This window comes from Dunckerocampus dactyliophorus, chromosome 10 (genome assembly GCF_027744805.1).
Source record: "Dunckerocampus dactyliophorus isolate RoL2022-P2 chromosome 10, RoL_Ddac_1.1, whole genome shotgun sequence".
Taxonomy (NCBI): Eukaryota; Metazoa; Chordata; class Actinopteri; order Syngnathiformes; family Syngnathidae; genus Dunckerocampus; species Dunckerocampus dactyliophorus.
The window spans coordinates 24,923,322-24,941,799 of NC_072828.1; the positions used below are offsets into that span (position 1 = coordinate 24,923,322).

Consider the following 18,478-nt stretch of genomic DNA (forward strand, 5'->3'; position numbering starts at 1 on the left):
TTTTTTAATTTTTGTATTGCTTCTGTAAGTTGTTTGCAGCCTGCACTCAGATAAATGTGGTGCTCTGGAGAGGCCAGATGTGTCGTATAGTTAGTTGAATGTGCCAGAGAAGATATATCACATATGCCGCTGCTCTGCAAATTCTTGGCTCCAGCAGCTTTTAGAAGGTTGAATTCTAGAAACACCCTTTTAACACTGTAATTATTCATACCTCACTTTCTGTGCAATATGCCTTTACTGCCTCACTCAGGTTATTTTGCTTTTGTCACCTCTTGTGTCACGTTCCTGCACACCTGCAACATCCTCCAGCATGACCACTATGGCGGTGGGGCAGTGCTGGCCCCTCGAGGCGTGTCCTTGGTGTGCTACAAAGACCTCCGAGCACTAGAAAGAACGAAACTAATAGATAATACCATTTAAAGGGTCGTAGAACAATGCCTTTTCAATTCACACTGAAAAATTGCTTGCCAAATGACAAAAGAAGATGCAGGTAACAGTGAGATTCACCAAGTGCAGAAAACGGAGTTCTGCAGGCCTGTGTCTTTAGTCCTGTTTTATTTCATATAATATCTGCACACTTTTTTTCATTATAATTGCTACTTCATTTTAGTTTTCATCATTTATTATTTTGTGTTATGTTTGTTATTTTTATCGCGTTTCACTTGCATGCCTTTTATTGTATCTAGATTTTATCAAGCGACCGTGAGTGTGAGTTTCTCTTGGGTTTAATAAAGAATGTCAAAAAAAATTTTTTGCTGAAATTGCAGATGGTACAAAATTGAGCAGAGAAACAGGGATTCAAACGTCCAGTGGCTAAAACAGCATTTCTGTTTTGAGGGAAGAAAAGAAATACATTCAAACAACAGTTAGCTCCGTATTCCATTATTAGTTGTTTGGCCTATGGGTCGTCAGCAAAATAGTATTGAGCAAACCGGATGTCAGACATTTGTTAATGAAAGGGGAAGTAAACAGCTCATTCTACTAAAATAATTTTCAGGGTAGATCGATGTGTTCTTGCTCGACTAAGCAGGGCTGATCCTCGCTGGTGAAGAGGCTATTTAGTGACTGTTGCGTTCATAGAGTCTCTAATTGATCAATTTAACAAGTGACCAACCTTGCAAAAATGGAGCATAAAATGATTTAGCCCCTAGCTACTACTACTGAGTGAGTTAAATACATACTATTCCATTTAATTGTATTAACAAGCTGTTATTTGGTTTACGAAGCTTTCTCGTGGGTGGGCCATTGGGAAAACTACAAAACTAGAATGCACCCATATTTTATGCTACAGCCAACAAATAATACAGACGAGTAGTGTGCTAAAGAGAGAAACATGGTGAAAGGCTTTGTGCTTTAGCGGTCGACCATCGAATGGCGTGAAACTATCATATTTCATGGCAATTCCGTTGTTAGTATGACGAATAAAATTCCTTTTTGGATAAGACCTCGGCAGACATCAATTCGTGGCACCTTAAGGAACATCCGTGTGAGCACAAAGGAAAGTCAGACCTACACGAAATATCAGGTCATAGCTTCCCAATATGTTTACTGTGGTTTTCGTTGTACAGTTAAAATAGTTGTTTGTCTGTAGCGCCCATTTAAAGTCTCCTGTAAACTCAATGCTAACCATATAGCTCACTGTGTTTGTTAGTTCAAGTTCTCCCTGTCATTAGCGTCAGTCGTGGTTCTACAATGTATCTTTTGTTACTGTGATTCTGTACAATGAGTACTGTATATTTTCTTCTAGTGCATTGACATCTAAGAATCGAATCGCTAAATTGAGGCGTTTGAACTCCGTTGTTTTGGACTTTGATTGGCACGGTAGAACGCATTTGAAGGCTAAATGCAAATACATGCAACGGAAACCCAGTTAGTTGTGATTTATTAGATGTTGACACAGTTCTTTGGCAGGCCCGTAACCAGGGGGGGTTCTGCGGGCGACCAAAGGTCCGCTTGGTTTAAAAAAAAAAAAAAAAAAGCTGCTATCAAGGTGTGCAATTGTAACCGATGTGTTAATTCAGTTAATTTAATTTCACCGACAATTCATTTTGTATTTCTCACGTATGTATTTGTTGTTATAAGCACCTTTTTATGGGCAGTCTTTATTTTATTTGCGTTCTTTTTGTTGTGTGAACTTTGACATCGCCGTGATGTCATTTCCTGCTATTCTGGCGCGCTCCTCTTCAGCCGCCTTCTGGACTGCTGAGGAGAGAGGTATGTTAGTCTGGTGGCAACAATGTTTGAATGTGTTAATGTGAATATAAGAGACATTTTGTGCTCTCTGTGTTATGTACAGCATTTGAAGACAACTCACGGAAGTTACTGCTGTTCATTAAGGTCGTTTAGGGTAGTTCGTTTTTCATGTGGTTTTCTTTTTTTAGGAGACGTGTGCATGAAGCTTATTCAGGTTGCTGTACATTTGATGTGTTTTGCACAGAGAATAAACGCCCCCTCTGGCTGGCAAGAGAACTGCAGCTGTCTCCTCATCACTCACCACGTCAAAGAACACAACGCAGAATGAATTTTTAACAGTTTCGGCACAGACCGGCTACACAATCCCGTTCACTTCCCCAACATCAGGGTCCTCCTTCAGTTGGCCTGTACCATCCCAGTAACATGGTGTGAATGTGAGCGAAGTGCCAGTACCTTGAACCGTCTGAACACCTACATGAGGGCCAGTATGACGCAACAGCGGCTGACCTCGCTGGCACTTCTCCACATTCACTACAAAAAGGTTATCAACCTGGAGGAAGTGGTGGACATATTTTCCACGACACATCCAAGAAAGATGATGCTGAATGAGCGATACGTAAGGCTGAAACACATTGTAGTGATTTATATTGTGTAGGCCTAAATAGCATACACCACTGAGGTGATGGCATGCTCAGTCGCCCAGTAAACTGATTAACTTATCTAAATAGGGCAAGCCTGATGTTGTCATTTTGCCTTTAAGCTTGTCATTTGGAGGAAATAACATTATGTCTGTCCAAAATATGCATCAGAAAACTGTTTTTTCGTGCTCCAAATGTGTCTACAAGTCAGACTCTGAGACACAAAAATCTGAGGAGTATCATGCTTTTATTGAGTGTCTCTGATATGAACTGAAACTGCATCCTGTAAAATGATTTGCAGTGGAACTCATTGTTGATGTGCTGTTGGCAAAATCCACACAATTTCTGCTGCACAAATGATATTGGCCAAGTACAGGAACTTTGAAAATCTAATAAGAATCGTTACCTTTTGTGGCCACCTCCATCACACACGTTAATTACATTAATGAATTAATTACACATTAAAACAGTGCCCGTGAAGCAAGAAGCTAGGTTATTGTTATGGGGCCAAATGACTCCACTTGAATAAACTGTTAAGTTAATTTTGTATCCATATCTAAAAATAATGTTGTGTCCAATCATCGCCATTGTTATCACAGACATGAATGTCTGGCCAGTGCAAGTTTTTATTTTCCACCATTTTCGATGAACTTAACATTGTAAGACTACATGTTTTTTACGACGTGGCGGTGATTGAACGCTGCAAAAAACAAGCATGTTTTGAGCGCACCTCAACTTTAAATTTTGCCCCCCTTGTCAGGTTTTTAGTCCGCACGTTCTGAGAATGTGTGATATATTGAATGCTTGTTAGCTGTATTTTTTGCAAAGGCTATATTCTTCATTGAAAGTATGTTTCAAACTGCTGGAAGTAATGTGCCCTTCACATTTTTAGTCTAAAGAGGAGATTGTGTCTGATGTCATCTACTGTATATTTGAAGTTAGAGTGGCTAAAGGAATGCAGCATCCTTCTTCTTGGGCTTTTTACTTAATTTTACTACGTGACATGAGATCATCAGTGTCAGAATTGGCTGTGGCAAAACCTAATCAGAAATACTCTTTAAAAAAAAAAAAAAAAAAAATGTGACTGATATCTGATTTTGTGGTCATACAGAATGCTGACGATCATCCTTCATATAAAGATGGTAAGTCTTACTTTATTTTTCTGATTGAGAGACAGAAGGTCAGATATGATGCATGTTATTGTACCTTTATCTTCCAGTACCTGGTCCTTGTGACCCTGAAGATCTCTTGGATGGAGTCATATTTGGTGCCAAGTACCTGGGCTCCACCCAGATCAAATCAGAGAGGAACCCATCTACCAATGCCCGCATGGCCCAGGCTCAGGAGGCAGTAGACCGAATTAAGGTAAACTCCACTGACAACCCTTACTGTGGACGCTTTGAGCAGTTCCGCTCATTTGATTTAGAGGTTATCCACACGGAAACATTTTCAGGCCAAAATGGCAAAGTATTTGATCAATTCAGCCTTTGATCCACAAAGAAATGGCTTTCTGAGTGCCCTGAAAGTGTATTCTTTGAAAACGGCTTCCGGAGTGGGAAAAAAAATCTCAAAACGCAGGCTTGTCGTTTCCATGTAGACTAGGAAAACTGCTGTTTTTAGAAAACAAACGCAACACTTTTGTTTTTGCCTCCATTGTTTATAAGATGAACTCAAAGATCTAAAACTTTTTCCAGATACACAATATCACAAATCTGTTGAAATCAGTGATAGTGAACACTTCTCCTTTGCTGAGATAATCCATCCCACCTCACAGGTGTGCCACATCAAGATGCTGATTAGACACCATGATTAGTGCACAGGTGTGCCTTAGACTGCCCACAATAAACGGCCACTCTGAAATGTGCAGCTTTATCACAGATGTTGCAAGATTTGAGGGAGCTTGCAATTGGCATGCTGACAGCAGGAATGTCAACCAGTTGCTCGTGTATTGAATGTTAATTTCTCTACCATAAGTCGTCTCCAAAGACGTTTCAGAGAATTTGGCAGTTCACCCAACCACCCTCTCAACCGCAGACCACGTGTAACCACACCAGCCCAGGACCTCCACATCCAGCATGTTCACCTCCAAGATCGTCTGAGAGCAGCCACTCGGACAGCTGCTGAAACAATCGGTTTGCATAACCAAATAATTTCTGCACAAACTGCCAGAAACAGTGTCAGGGAAGCTCATCTGCATGCTTGTCGTCCTCATCAGGCTCTCGACCTGACTCCAGTTTGTCGCCATAACCGACTTGAGTGGGCAAAAGTTTTAGATCTTTGAGTTCATCTCATAAAAATGGGAGCAAAAACAGTGTTGTTTATAATTTAGTTGAGTGTATACGTATGTATCACGTGGTTGCATCTGCGTGTCTGTTTACAGCGCCACACATAGGTTTGTCTTGTATATTACATCGTTTGCAACCAGTGAGCCATTCCCGCCTGGATGCGACTATTTACTAATCTGTCACCGTGTGGTCGCGAATCTTTTTCAACCCGCATACATTTTTAAAAATAAAATCCCAGGTATGTTTCGGTGTGGACAGGGCCTTATTCATCCTGGTTCGTTTCAGGCTCCAGAAGGAGTCTCTGAATTTAAGTAAAACTAAAATAATGCTATTTGGTAATAGTAGAAAGGACACGTACGACCAAATACAAATTAATGGAACGGATATTGAAAAAGTGGAAGAATATAAATTCCTTGGGGTTATAATAGATGAAAAAATGAGTTGGAAATCTCATATTAAATATATACAGCAAAAGGTGGCGAGAAATATCTATATATTGAATAAAGCAAAATATCTTCTTGATCAAAAATCACTCCACACTCTGTACTGTTCCTTAGTATTACCATATCTAACGTATTGTGTGGAGATATGGGGAAATAATTACAAAAGCAATCTTCACTCACTCACTGTACTGCAAAAAAGATCTGTGAGGATAATTCATAATGCCAAGTATAGAGAACATACAAACCCTTTATTTTTAAAATCACAGATATTAAAATTCGCAGATTTAGTACATAATGTATAAAGTTAATAATAACGCGTTACCCAAAAACCTAATTAAGTATTTCTCAATCAGAGAGGAGAAATATGATCTTAGAGGAAAATTAAACCTAAAACATTTATATGCGAGAACAACACTGAAAACCCACAGCATTTCCGTGTGTGGAATTAATTTATGGAACGGATTGAGTAAAGAACTCAAACAATGTACAGAGATGAGCAAATTCAAAAAACAATACAAGCAGTTGATGTTTGCTAAATACAAGGCAGAAGAGTCCTGATTGTTCTGTCAGGTTTGTTATTTTATTTTATTTATTTTTTAATTTTTTTATTAATGAAATTTTAATTTTTATTTATTTATTTTTTATTTTCTTTGTTGTGTTAAAAAAAAAAAGCCTTGTTCTTATTTATTTATTTAGTATGGTCATCATTATTATCATTATTATGAATGTTCTTTCTTTTTCGGGGGGAGGGCTATCTCACCGTTATCTATTATGTGTTATCCTATCACTGAAAACATGACATGGAAAGCAGGAAGTGAACTACATGTACTGTACAAGAGGTAGATTGGATGGGGGGTAGGATTAAATAAGCTTTGCTTCTTCCTACTCCTTTTGGACATGTGGAACTGTTAAAGAATGATTCATGAGATGTATTCCATTGTAACCTTCATGTTCAAATAAACTAAACCAAACCAAACCAAACCAAACCAGAAGGGGAATCCCAACCTATGACAGAAGTGGATCTGTTCATCTCCACTCAGAGGATTAAAGTTATTTCTGCTGACACACAGGTGGGATTTTCTGGAAGAATGCTGCAACAGTGTTTAACCTGTCATGATTACTTTTTTCATTTTATTTTATTTTATTTTTTTCTTCTTTTAAAAAATCTACCTCAGGCCTAGTGGTTAGCATGTTGGCCACACAGTCAGGAGATCGGGAAGATCCGGGTTCGAATCTCTGTTAGGCATTTCTGTGTGGAGTTTGCATGTTCTCCCCGTGTGTGCGTGGGTTTTCTCCGGGTACTCTGGTTTCCTCCCACATTCTAAAAACATGCATGTTAGGTTAATTGGCGACTCTAAATTGTCCCTAGGTATGAATGTGAGTGTGAATGATTGTTTGTCTGTATGTGCCCTGTGATTGGCTGGTGACCCGCGACCCTAGTGAGGATAAGCGGCATAGAAGATGGATGGATGGGAAATGTGCCCCTAAGTGTTACGGGTTATTTTTATCTTTTTGTCTATATCTTTAGAAAAAGTATGCATTAGCAATTGTACTTTGTCCTGAAATACAAGAAAGGCTGCTAATTTGTTAGAAAATGCTGTTTACTATCATCAAAATGCCCTAAAGTGACGAATGAATGCTTAACTTGATTAATGTTGTCCAATTCATCAAATTATTTAACCTTCTGTAAATGTTTTCTGCCAAATACGCCAAAATGATTTTTTTGATTAATGTTGGATTTAAGTAAATCTTTAATTAACTTTTTAACCTATTACATTGTAGTGGCTTGGCGTGTTTGAAGAGATAACCAGACGTTCCTGCCCTATTTTACACATAGTTAACGTCCATGTGCCATGTGTTCACCCAGGAGGCCATGATGGATCACGCTTTGCAGATGATTTCATACATCGCAGACATTGGCGACATTGTTGTCCTGATGGCACGTAGGAAGCGTAAAGAGCAAGAAACCACTGCCGCTGCCACCTCTTCCTCCTCCTCCAAGGCTCAGAAGTGCTTAATGGTCTGCCACGTCTTTTCTTCTGAGGATGTGAGTTAGGATGGAAACAATTTTGTGCTGCATTCGCACGTTGACTCATGAGTTTCAGTTTTGTGATATTGGTGACAAAGCGTATTATTAGCACAAACTTCGATCTTTGCTTGTTTTTTATGTTTTTTTCAAAATATTTTTCAATTTTTCTTTTCTTTTTTTTCTTGTTCATTTTGACTTTTAGAATGTGCTGCTAGCCAGTAAAAAAACACTTTGGACGCCCCGGATATATGCTTTTAGGTTCTTCATCGGCCAGTATCCATCCCAGTTTTTTTGATCCCACTACCTAATATTTTTTCAATTTTACAAATGTCATTTTGTTCTTGCCCTGAAGACTACAATGCTGAGATGTGAGTGTTTGGTCACCACCCCGATATGTCTCCATGCAGGCTCAGGTCATCGCTCAGGCTATTGGCCAGGCATTCGGGGTGGCCTACCAGCAGTTCCTTCAGGTCAATGGTATCAAGGCCAGTGATCTGCGGCCTGGCGAGTACAGCGACTACCTGGAAAGTCAGGAGCTCTACAATGGAGATCTGGCCCACTTCTCTGATTCTCAGAACATCAGAGACGTAAGTAGAGTAATTACTGGTGCTAAACTGGTCTTTTTCATGAAGACAACTTTTCTTAGTCCCTTACCGCCCAAGGTTTATTTGTGTAAGATGAATCCTGAAAGTAGAGTGGAACTTCGGAGGTGGAGGAATACAGTGTTTCAGAATGCAGGTCAACCTCTGGATTTGATTGGATTTGGAAAAACTGTTCCCCATAGAAAGTAATAAAAATAGAAATAATATGTAATGTCGGCAAAATTAAAAAGTGCATCAAGTAGACCATCAAGTTTTTTAAAACAATTTTACATATTGAAGCCATATAAGTGTAAAAACGACTTGTCACTGTTAATATGGAGACCACAGTTTTTTTTTTTTCAAGCTGACAGATACCGATAACTTCCTGCTTCTCAAGACCGACACCGATAATAGGGACATCCCGAACCACAATTTTTGGCTTCCGATCTGATTTTTTTTAATAGTCTTGCCGATCTGATAGCAATCCTTTTTTATTTTTTACTTTTGTTACAAACATGAATATATGGAATTGAATATGGTTATGAAAGCTCTTTAAATCATGAAAAATAATGCAACCAAAGTATTGCTGAATTTACTTTTATTACACCGCATGACCAATAATATTGTTTGGCTCTGTGAGTCACTCTGTGGGTCCCTAATCCAATAAAAGTCCATTCAATAAAAGATAAAATTGGAAGAAATGGGCGTGGAAAATACTTTCGGGTAGGACGAATCATTTCACATGGTTATAGATGAGTTTGTGGTGTGATTTAGAATGTATGACTTTTTGTTTTTAACAAACTCTCTTCAGTGCAATAGTAATTTATTGACAGCCCCTAGTATAAACAGCCAGCTGTGAAGAGTGGCACTTCCTGTGCAAGCTCCCCGCACCATGACGCAGCAGTGTAGGCACAGTGACAGAGAACTACCGCTGTAGCTACAGAGCCGAATATCCAACGTGAAACTAACTTCACCACGGTACAGCGCGTACATGTCTGCATGGTGTTGCGTTTTCTTCTTCTTTCTTCTGCTGCACCACGTGGGCATACAAACAAATATCTCCACATGATCACACAATACCCATGCCAAAAAAACACACATATATTCCTGCCGCAAGGCATGCTGAGCAGCTTGTGGTACATTTTTACGTGTTTGTCGCATTTTTGCTTGATTGCGACATATGTAGAGGAGGTCGTCAGAGAAGTAAACGAGGAGTTCACTCTTGATATCCAGTGTTTTATTGTCCATAGTTCATATTGTTGTTGCAGCTGGAGTACCCAGCATGCCTTGCGGGCGTTTGCAAATAACAGTTTTAAGTTGTCGTGTTATGTTTCGCGCTTAGTTGTTGTTTATCACAGTAGTTGATTGATGTGATGCGTGAACTTGCTTTGGATGGGTTGTGGGTTTTTTTCCGTTGCACTGTGAGCAAGTATGTTCTGTTTGATGCCACCTATCTATTGATGGGCCCTCTTTTTTAACACAATGTGACCCGCGCATCAAATATTTTGCCCACCCCTGAATTAGAGGCATACAGTATAGATTGTAGTATAGTAGATTATAGTATTGTACCTACAAAATGTGCAGTTACACAACATCATATATTGTAAAAACATCTTCCTACTTCCTCATTCCTAAAATCAAAGCCTTGAACTAATAAAGACATTCATACCATTTGCCACTTTTCTTGACATTACCATTTTTCAGAATGCAAAATGCATTTGATCTAAAGAGTTCCAACTATGTACTTCCACATTTTTCAGCCGATTCAGACAGTTCCAAAATCAAAATTCTCAACTCATGCGGGACATTTAGCCTTCCTGGTACATTGCATCTGGCATTGCTAGCATGCTATAATTAGCATAGTAGCATTTTTAGCCATTTTCACAGTTAGACACTCATATAAACACCTATTATGTTAGGTGTTAGCATGCTAACATTAGCATATTAGCACTGCCAGCATGCTAACATTAGCAATCTAAATATGTTGATAAAATAAATGTAGGACTAATATTTATAATGTAATTTACAATATGGCGGGAACTATGGCGCTTGGCGGAGGTCTGCGCTCTCCAAGTGCTATTCTAGTATTCATTCATAAATGATAACGTTTCTGGTTGAATTCGGCCTATTAGTAAAAAAAGAAACATTTCCATATTTTTTGCTTAAATTAAGGATAAAAATGTCTAAATGATGTCTAAATGTTCACACGGCAGGGTATGATAGCCAATTCGGATTTTTTGTTAAAATCCAATTTTTTATATGGTCATTGACTTAAACAAAAAAATGCGACTTGTTGTTTCATCCTTCACAGGTAATCAAACTAGTTGATATCATTCAATAATTGACAATTCAATTCATTATGACAATAAAGATAATTACACATAATTCCTCAATAGTTGTGTACCTAACCTGAGCACTGGTAATATGTCAGTCAAAATAGCTACGTAGCTTTCTTTAGACACACACTTCATGCATTACGTTGAGTTAGCATTTGCCATCAAACATTATAGATATACAAGAAATAAAGATTATTATGCAAAAGACAATGCAGCCGATGTCAAGACAACATATTAAAGAGGTTTCAGCAATGGTAACATTTTCCAATTAAATCATGAAATAATAGTCAAAGAAACAAAAGTGTGGAGAAAATAACATTTCGCAAAGCCATCAAACATTGCATTTTTTTTCTACATAACTTTTGTTATAGATGTAGGCATCTTAACATCTGTAATATTTACTGAAGGGGCCCCAGCAACTTACTACATTCCTCATCACCGAAATCTGACCAGAACTGGGCTCTCCAAGTGGGGGTGAGTCACTGTTGATGCACTACACTGCTGATGGGGGTGTCATACAAATTCAGCTACTCCTTTAACCTGTTCAGACCCGCATTTTTCCTGCTGGGCAAAAAAATCTACTGATTTTTACTCCACTCTCACATTGATGTTTTTCTTTTTTCTTTTCATGTGCACACCAGTGGACCCAAGGATAATATGGCCGTAACATGTCATACATTCACCAGGTTGATAGTTAACATTTTCAACATGAAAAGCATGAACATGAACTTGAGTAAAACCTGACAGGTAGTGTTGCCAACTTGGTGACTTTGTCGCTAAATGTGGCGACATTCCAAACCCTCTAGGGACAAATCTAGCTAGTATTTCTGCCGTCGTTGGGGTTTTGCGGTATTTGGGGACCTAAAAGTGAAAGCGATATTGATCTGCAGTTTATGTTCTGAGACGTACGCCCTGCCCCAAAGCAGACACAAGTCGTCAGTGTACTGTCAGCTCCCGCAGAACACAGAGCATAGTGGAGCTCCACGCATCCGTGAATCACGCATACATGAGGCGTGATGTCACTGGGGTTTTTACAGAGCGGGATCTGAAACGTAAATGTTTATGTTAGGGTCTGTTTGTGGTTCTGCTTCATTTTGTGTTGTCAACTTTTTACCTCTGATGTGCTTCCTTTTAGATTCCTTCACTCCCTGAGTGGGCGGCGTCACCTGTAGCCACTCTGCCATCAAGATTCAAGATTCAAGAGAGTTTTATTGTCATGTGCATAGTAAAACAGTAGTAATACCATGCAATGAAAATCTTATTCTGTTCATTCTCCCAAGAAAAGAAAGAAAACACAAGAAAGAATAAGAACATAAACATAAACATATGTACCAATAAATTAAGCAGCAACAAAAAGAAGAGACATTCATACAAATAAATAGGGCTCTTAAACCATCTGGCTGCAGGAGGACGACATGGGACTACTGGTCTGCATGCTGCTTGTGAAGCTTCAGTTTGTATGTTGCTGTTCTTTTTTACCTGTAAGGCTACTGTGTGTGTGTGTGTGTGTGTGTGTGTGTGTGTGTGTGTTTAGAGCCTGTTCCACGTCCTCCTTGCCCCATGTGACGCCGTCCTGCACACCAGTGAGTTTTTGCCTTTTCCCACGGTGCCTGAGGTTTTGCTTCCTTAGTTGCACCGTTCTACCTCAGTTTGGACTCTGGACTTTTGTGGGTTTTTTTTTTACTTAGTTCCTGCTCCACCTGCATTAAAGACTGTATTTTTGACCTGAACTGTGTCTGGCTCCGCATTTTGGGATCTTCACCTGACTGTCCGTAACATCTAAATCTTCATTAAATTACTCCTCATTACACTCAAGTCTCATTCGGACTCGGTCACTTACCTGTAATGTGTGGTAAGTTAAACAAGTAGTCCTGACTGCAAAGGGTGGAGCCTGGAGGTGAGGCCGGGTAGTTATGATGCTGTCTAGACTTTGAGAGACGCTGGCTGAGAAATGATCCATTCATCCATCCATTTTCTATGCCGCTTATCCTCACTAGGGTCACGGGTATGCTGGAGCCTATCCCAGCTGACTTAGGGCGAGAGGTGGCATACACCCCAGACTGGTCGCCAGCCAATCGCAGGGCACATATAGACAAACAACCACTCACATTCATACTTATGGACAATTTAGAGTCGCCAATTAACCTAATATGCATGTTTTTGGAATGTGGGAGGAAACCGGAGCACCCGCAGAAAACCTACGCACACACAGGGAGAACATGCAAACTAAACACACAGATGCCCAATGGAGATTCGAAAGAGATAAATTAAATTATTTTATTTTGAAGAAGTGACGGCCAATTTCAAATGAACAAAGAATCAAGTCTTTCTAGTTCCAAATGTAATTAAGATGTTTTATTCAAAAAGTTGTGCTTTTTTCCTGTAGTATGTTACATCATATGCAAATTAGCCAATGACATCATTTTGTGACTTTGAGCCAATAGCTATTTTTCTGACTGAGGAGTTGGCAATCGTGATCACAGCAAGGATAAGGAACAAAAGAAAAGGGAAATGATTTGACGCTATCTCAACATGCACTTGATTGCAGGAGATTGTAGTTTTGGCATCAATAAATGATGTAACTTGCGACACATAACCATACTTTTTACAGTAGGCTGATGAACTGATTGCCTGGTTTTCATTTTTGAGATGGGGCCTGAACATGAAAAGAATTCTTGTTTTCGATGAACAGCCATGAAGCAGTTCCGGTGCAGCAAAATGGATGTTGCACTTGTCACTATAGGTGTGTGTTTTCCATTTCTAGTCTCGCATCTCGCATTTGGTAGCCCCTGCCTTTGCATCAAAATTTGGCATGTGGTCAACCAGGTCATGCAGCACATCCGATGGAGGCCGAACATCATCAACTTGTCTGTGGTGCGCATGTGGCGGTTCTGGAGACATGCTGGGTCTTCCATTATTTTTTTTTTTGTCACTCTCACCAGACACTTGGCTACATCCGATTTGGAAATGGAGAACACGCATGAATTTTGCTTTGGGTGTCTTGGTGGCCAGCCTGTACGCCAACCAGCTGTTACACAGCATTGTCCTTGTCCTTTGGTCCTTTCTGCTTACTGTCATCTCCTCCTGTCCTCCACTGTCCACACCTGCTATAATCTTGTCATCCTCTCTGTCACTACACCGTCTATCTCCTCATTCTCAACAACCACATCAACATTTTCAAGCGTGCCCGGAACATCGTCACATACTAGATTTATAAACTTACCGCTTATTTCATCGTGCTGCTCATTTTCTGAACCCAAGGAGCCGAGTTTGGTCAAATCCCCATTTACCAGATGCTCAATATAATATTTTGTACAAAAATATATGAAAACAATTTATTATCACGAGTCAAAGCGTTACCGCCGATGTCCACTGTGTGGCAAAAAAATTGGATTGCAAAATCCTAAAAGGATTACAAAAATTCCTCTAAGGTAATTAGATGATATATTTTAAAAATAACCTGGAATATTATCACTTGTAACCCTTAAAATGAGAGTGAAAGCAAGTTCGCTTGGCTAGCATGAGCATACATATGCATTTTTGATCGAAATTAGTGCTCACGTCTTTGCGTCTTTGAATACGATTCGTCATGATCGTCTTGCCGACTTTCATTCAATCAAGGGACAGACGTAATCATCATTTCTTGATTGTGATTGGTTCATTAGCAGCCAATCAGTAACCAGAAGTGCTGATTGTGAGTGACTATTGCAATACTGCAATAACATGGATTGTGCTAAATTCAACAATAGTAAGCAATATATTTCATTCATATTCATATTTCATTATTCATTACCAGTGCATATTGCATAGGCGATATATACCCCGTGTTTACTTACGATTGTAAGTAAATTAAAATTGTGCCTTTCTGTCCAAATTTTACTCCAGTATTTATATTTTTGTCTTCACTTGTTTTTATTTGAATGTCATTTCTTATTCGAATTTATCTTTAAATATTTAATACTTTTTTGTTACTCATATTACTACATTTTACTTTTATTTGTATCTTATTGGTAACATTTTTCTTTCTTTTCCTTAACACAGCACGAGTTATAGCTCATTAATTATTTCTAAACTCCAATTGGCTTATTTTACTTTTTTCCAACACCTCTCCTTTTTTCCTTCCGTACTTCATCACTGCTTAACGTATACCCACCATTTATTTACAAATTGTGTGTAAAGTTTCTGTCAAAATTTTTACTCCAGTATGTATTTTATTTATACAGTATTCCATTACATTCCACCTTTTCACTTTTTCCTTCATCACTGCATACAATACCTATCCACTGATACATGATCTGTTATTTTCTATTTAATTAGAAAATGGTGATACTTACTTATACCACACCATGCCATTATCTATGTGACGATGAAGAAAATATTGCATAGCATTTTTATGTAATGTACAGTCTTACAATACAGAGTTAATCACATATGACCACCAATACATCGCTTTTTAGTTTTGACTAATTTTAATCATGTATCATTATTGTGTAAATGTATTAAAAGGTGTGTCACTAGCGCCCCCTGTACACCTTGTTTTGCCACTTGGCTCATCTGCTAACTGAACTTTCCAAAACATTAACGTTGACCAATTACATTTCTTACCGGCTTTTTGGACTTCCGGTTATGGAACTGCATTGACCAATCAACGTCATCTAGGGGCGGTACTTTTAAGCTTTGGGCTTGCAAGTATTAGTAGTAAGGAAATAGAGACGTTTCCGGACAACTGAGCTTTAAAAACCCCGAATGACACTCTCCTCTGTACTCTACAAAGGTAATAACATATTAGGGCTTTCTGGTTTACAAGGTTGTTGGATGTGTACTTTGCATCACGATGTAACGTTTGGAATAGTGTGTATAATGTCACATATGTTTAGCGTAATGCAATATTTACTCACTGTTTTTGTCATTTTACTCACTGTTTTTGCTATTTGTTGTTAACACCAAATAATAAACACTTTAAAAAACGTAGCCATTAGCTCCTATGATTTATAAAGGACACAATGACGTCACAAAGTCGTACGTCAGAATTAGCAACACTCAATGCAAAGCGCTTGTTGTCAACAAACCCTCAGATCAGATTATTAATGATATAGCTCACGAGAGTTGATTCACTTTGAAGACACTCCCAGCAAAATTCATTAAGACTTCTGGGATCAGGAGAATTAAATTGAGGATGAATTGAGGATTGTCAACCCTGAGCAGATAACGTGGCCACATAAGGCCACCTTTACGCCAATGAAATGTACAACAACGTGGTTTTTCTTTAACTTACAATGCAGACGTGGATATGACAACTGCACAAAGCAAATCTGAGTCATTTAAGATGATCCCTTGACAATTACATTTCAGTGTTTTTAGTAAAAACGAAGCGAGTCAATGTGAGAAATGTTTACAATAGTGACTTTTTCTTGATCCCTTTGGCTGGTGCATTAAAGTAATCATATGCAATAGCTGTGGTATTGGCATGCTTGGAATTTGAATCAAAGTGCCATGAAGATAAGGATGGACCTTTCTCACCATGTGCTGTGTTTTTAGCTGTAGACCACCGTGGTCAAGTAGCTGTTGAGAGCAATGGCTTTTTTTCGCCAGCTTTACCTCCTGCTCTGGAAGAACATCACCTTCCGCAGGAGAAACAAGGTGCTGTAAATGTTCACAGAAATGAATGTTGATTCACAGCACAACAGACACAACTGCTCAAAATGTTGGCCCACAGGGGCAAACACGCAGCAATATTTACACAGAAATGATCCAAAATCAAAAACACACAAACGCCATAAAACAAATGCAAGCTGCAAATGAAAAATGCTGCGATCACGTAAACACTGCGATCACGTAAACACTGTAAGATCAAAAAACAGGTGCATGAGAGAAATGCTTCGTCTTTAAAAGTCACCCAACTTTCTTCTGGCCACCTCGCTCACGTCTCTGGCTGACTTCCGTTTTGGTCCATGAACTGGCAGCATTTCTCTCATGCAGTTGTTTTTGAGGTTTTTGTGTTTTCTTTGGCATTTTTCTTTTGCATTTGTTTTTGCTTTCGCGGTGTTTATAAGAATGTAGTACTTTTAATTTGCGACATTTTCCCATTGCATTGTGTGTTTTTGGGTTTAGATCATTTCTGAGTTTGGAGCACTGACGTTTGCCACAATGGGCTCCACAAATTGACTCCATAAGCATCATCATTTGAAGTTTGATGCAAATACACACTTTGATGTCATGCTAGGCGGTGGGGTTGTGGCGGTGGATACCACTGGAGGTCACTCGTCATTGAACGTAACACGCATTCTCCCCCTTGCAGATTCAACTGACCATCGAACTCCTCTGGCCGCTCTTGCTCTTTCTCATCCTCATTGCTGTTCGCAGTTCAAACCTTCCTTTCGAACAAGGCCAATGTAAGTAATATGTTACCACCTCTTTTTTCTGAATGTCATAACCTTAAACCAACCACCCAGGGGTGTCCAAAGTTTGGCTCAGGGCACCATTTTCATTTTTTTATTGGCCCTTGACATATTCTTTAAAAAAAACAACAACAAATGAATAATACATAATATGAAATATTTAATGTTTGCCATACTTTCATTTACTTGTGGCAGTGCGCCATGAATAAATTTGGGTCACCACAAATAGATTTGGACTGTCTGTGAATGTAGCTTGTCATTCCAACTCAGTAGATGTTGATGTACAATAGATGGCATCATAACTCTGCTCCTTGCTCTACATCACACTGGTTTGCCAGAGAATAAGAAGACGCTGCAGGAGGGATCAGTGTTGCTGACTATTTTGAGAATGTTCAGAGCCCTCTAGATTCAGTTTTTCATAAAAGCAACTAGCGGCAAGCAACTTTTTCTGGTCTTTTTTTTGCACTATTGAAGGCTCCTAACATGAAAGCTTGTATTGCTGTTCTCAGCAAGCAGCAGGTCCTGCTGTGCACAAGAATGTTCATTTGTATTTTGAAACATATTTGTTTTTCTTTTCAAGTTTTTAATCTCACCTCGTCCAGATGCAGATTTTTTTTCTTTTCATTTGTTTGCAGGTCACTTTCGTAACAAAGCTTTGCCATCAGCAGGCACCTTGCCCTGGATGCAAGGTATAATCTGCAACATCAACAATCCCTGCTTCAACAGCACGACTGCAGGGGAGATTCCGGGCCAAGTTGGCAACTATGACAACTCCATGTAAGTTTACTGGAGATACAAACCTGGACAAGTCCGTAAGTGTTCTCCAAACATTGACATTTAAACATGATGAATGGCAGGAGTTTTTGTATGGTCAGCCTTATTGAAAGGCATTTCTTACCAGTATGAACATCTGTCCTCAAATTTTGCTGTGGTATCTAATGTTATTATGATTTACAACACAATGTGGAATCAAGTGAACAGGTGGGAAGTTATGGCACTGCGTGTGGCACAATTTGTCATCCCATTTATTGTCTCTTGCAGAATTTCTCGTGTCTTTGTGGACGCACAGGCGCTTTTGTCCCGGACTGCAAACCAGGGATTCTCAGGCCTGCAGGAGCAGATGGACAGCATCAATAGGCTGAAAGACATACCTGGAATGTTGCCTGGAATGTTGCCAAGTACTACTACTACTACTTTGAATCCTAGAAGTCACATTGATACATTTATTGTAAACAAATAATGCCTTTGAAAAGTGCATGTATTTTGCAACCACGGTAAAGTACATAAATGAATGTACAATGAAGGCAGATATCGGGAATTTTTGTCCACTGATCTGGACACAGACCGGCTGTTTAGTGTCTTTGAGGGCCATTACTGAAAAATGAAAGGATGCAAGGATCGTTTGTAAAGCAACACATGTCAGGTATGCTAAGAAGTTATATATATTTAAAGAAAATGACTTTATTCTCATAATTGTTTGACTATATTCCCAACATTTTGCCCAACCTAATTTTCCAAAAATGACAACTTTATTTTTTTTCTCATAATATTCCAACTTAAAAAAAAAAAAATTAT

At 39.0% G+C, this 18,478-nt stretch overlaps 2 protein-coding genes across 6 annotated transcripts in view; both read left to right on the forward strand.

Moving 5' to 3' along the window:
* Nucleotides 1–1,073: 1,073 nt before the first annotated feature.
* On the forward strand, nucleotides 1,074–12,222 carry LOC129188961 (amyloid-beta A4 precursor protein-binding family A member 2-like). Of its 2 annotated transcripts, none has more exons than XM_054790130.1 (7): nucleotides 1,074–2,214; nucleotides 2,297–2,809; nucleotides 3,943–3,973; nucleotides 4,051–4,196; nucleotides 7,427–7,606; nucleotides 7,996–8,175; nucleotides 11,641–12,222. In XM_054790130.1, the coding sequence occupies exons 2-7, from the start codon at nucleotides 2,669–2,671 to the stop codon at nucleotides 11,740–11,742; spliced, it is 780 nt and encodes a 259-aa protein (XP_054646105.1). In that variant the 5' UTR covers nucleotides 1,074–2,214; nucleotides 2,297–2,668; the 3' UTR covers nucleotides 11,743–12,222. The 2 variants fall into 2 exon arrangements, with proteins under 2 accessions (XP_054646105.1, XP_054646106.1); XM_054790131.1 differs by having other exon boundaries at nucleotides 1,084–1,164; nucleotides 2,438–2,809.
* Nucleotides 12,223–15,160: 2,938 nt separating this feature from the next.
* The window catches only part of LOC129188558 (phospholipid-transporting ATPase ABCA1-like), a 51,744-nt gene continuing 48,426 nt past the window's right edge, over nucleotides 15,161–18,478 (forward strand). For all 4 annotated transcript variants that reach the window (XM_054789268.1, XM_054789271.1, XM_054789270.1 and 1 more), the window contains exons 1-5: nucleotides 15,161–15,279; nucleotides 16,044–16,145; nucleotides 16,804–16,897; nucleotides 17,539–17,680; nucleotides 17,945–18,081. In XM_054789268.1, coding sequence (XP_054645243.1) covers nucleotides 16,080–16,145; nucleotides 16,804–16,897; nucleotides 17,539–17,680; nucleotides 17,945–18,081 — 439 coding nt within the window. In that variant the 5' untranslated portion in view covers nucleotides 15,161–15,279; nucleotides 16,044–16,079. The remainder of the gene's footprint in view (nucleotides 15,280–16,043; nucleotides 16,146–16,803; nucleotides 16,898–17,538; nucleotides 17,681–17,944; nucleotides 18,082–18,478) is intronic.

Excerpts from the sequence above, each read along its gene's own strand:
- LOC129188961 (XM_054790130.1), top strand. The coding sequence starts at position 2,669 with ATGAGGGCCAGTATGACGCAACAGCGGCTGACCTCGCTGGCACTTCTC. Across the intron at positions 2,810-3,942 it reads TGATGCTGAATGAGCGATAC|AATGCTGACGATCATCCTTC; the intron begins GTAAGGCTGAAA and ends GTGGTCATACAG. Across the intron at positions 8,176-11,640 it reads ATTCTCAGAACATCAGAGAC|ATTCCTTCACTCCCTGAGTG; the intron begins GTAAGTAGAGTA and ends GCTTCCTTTTAG.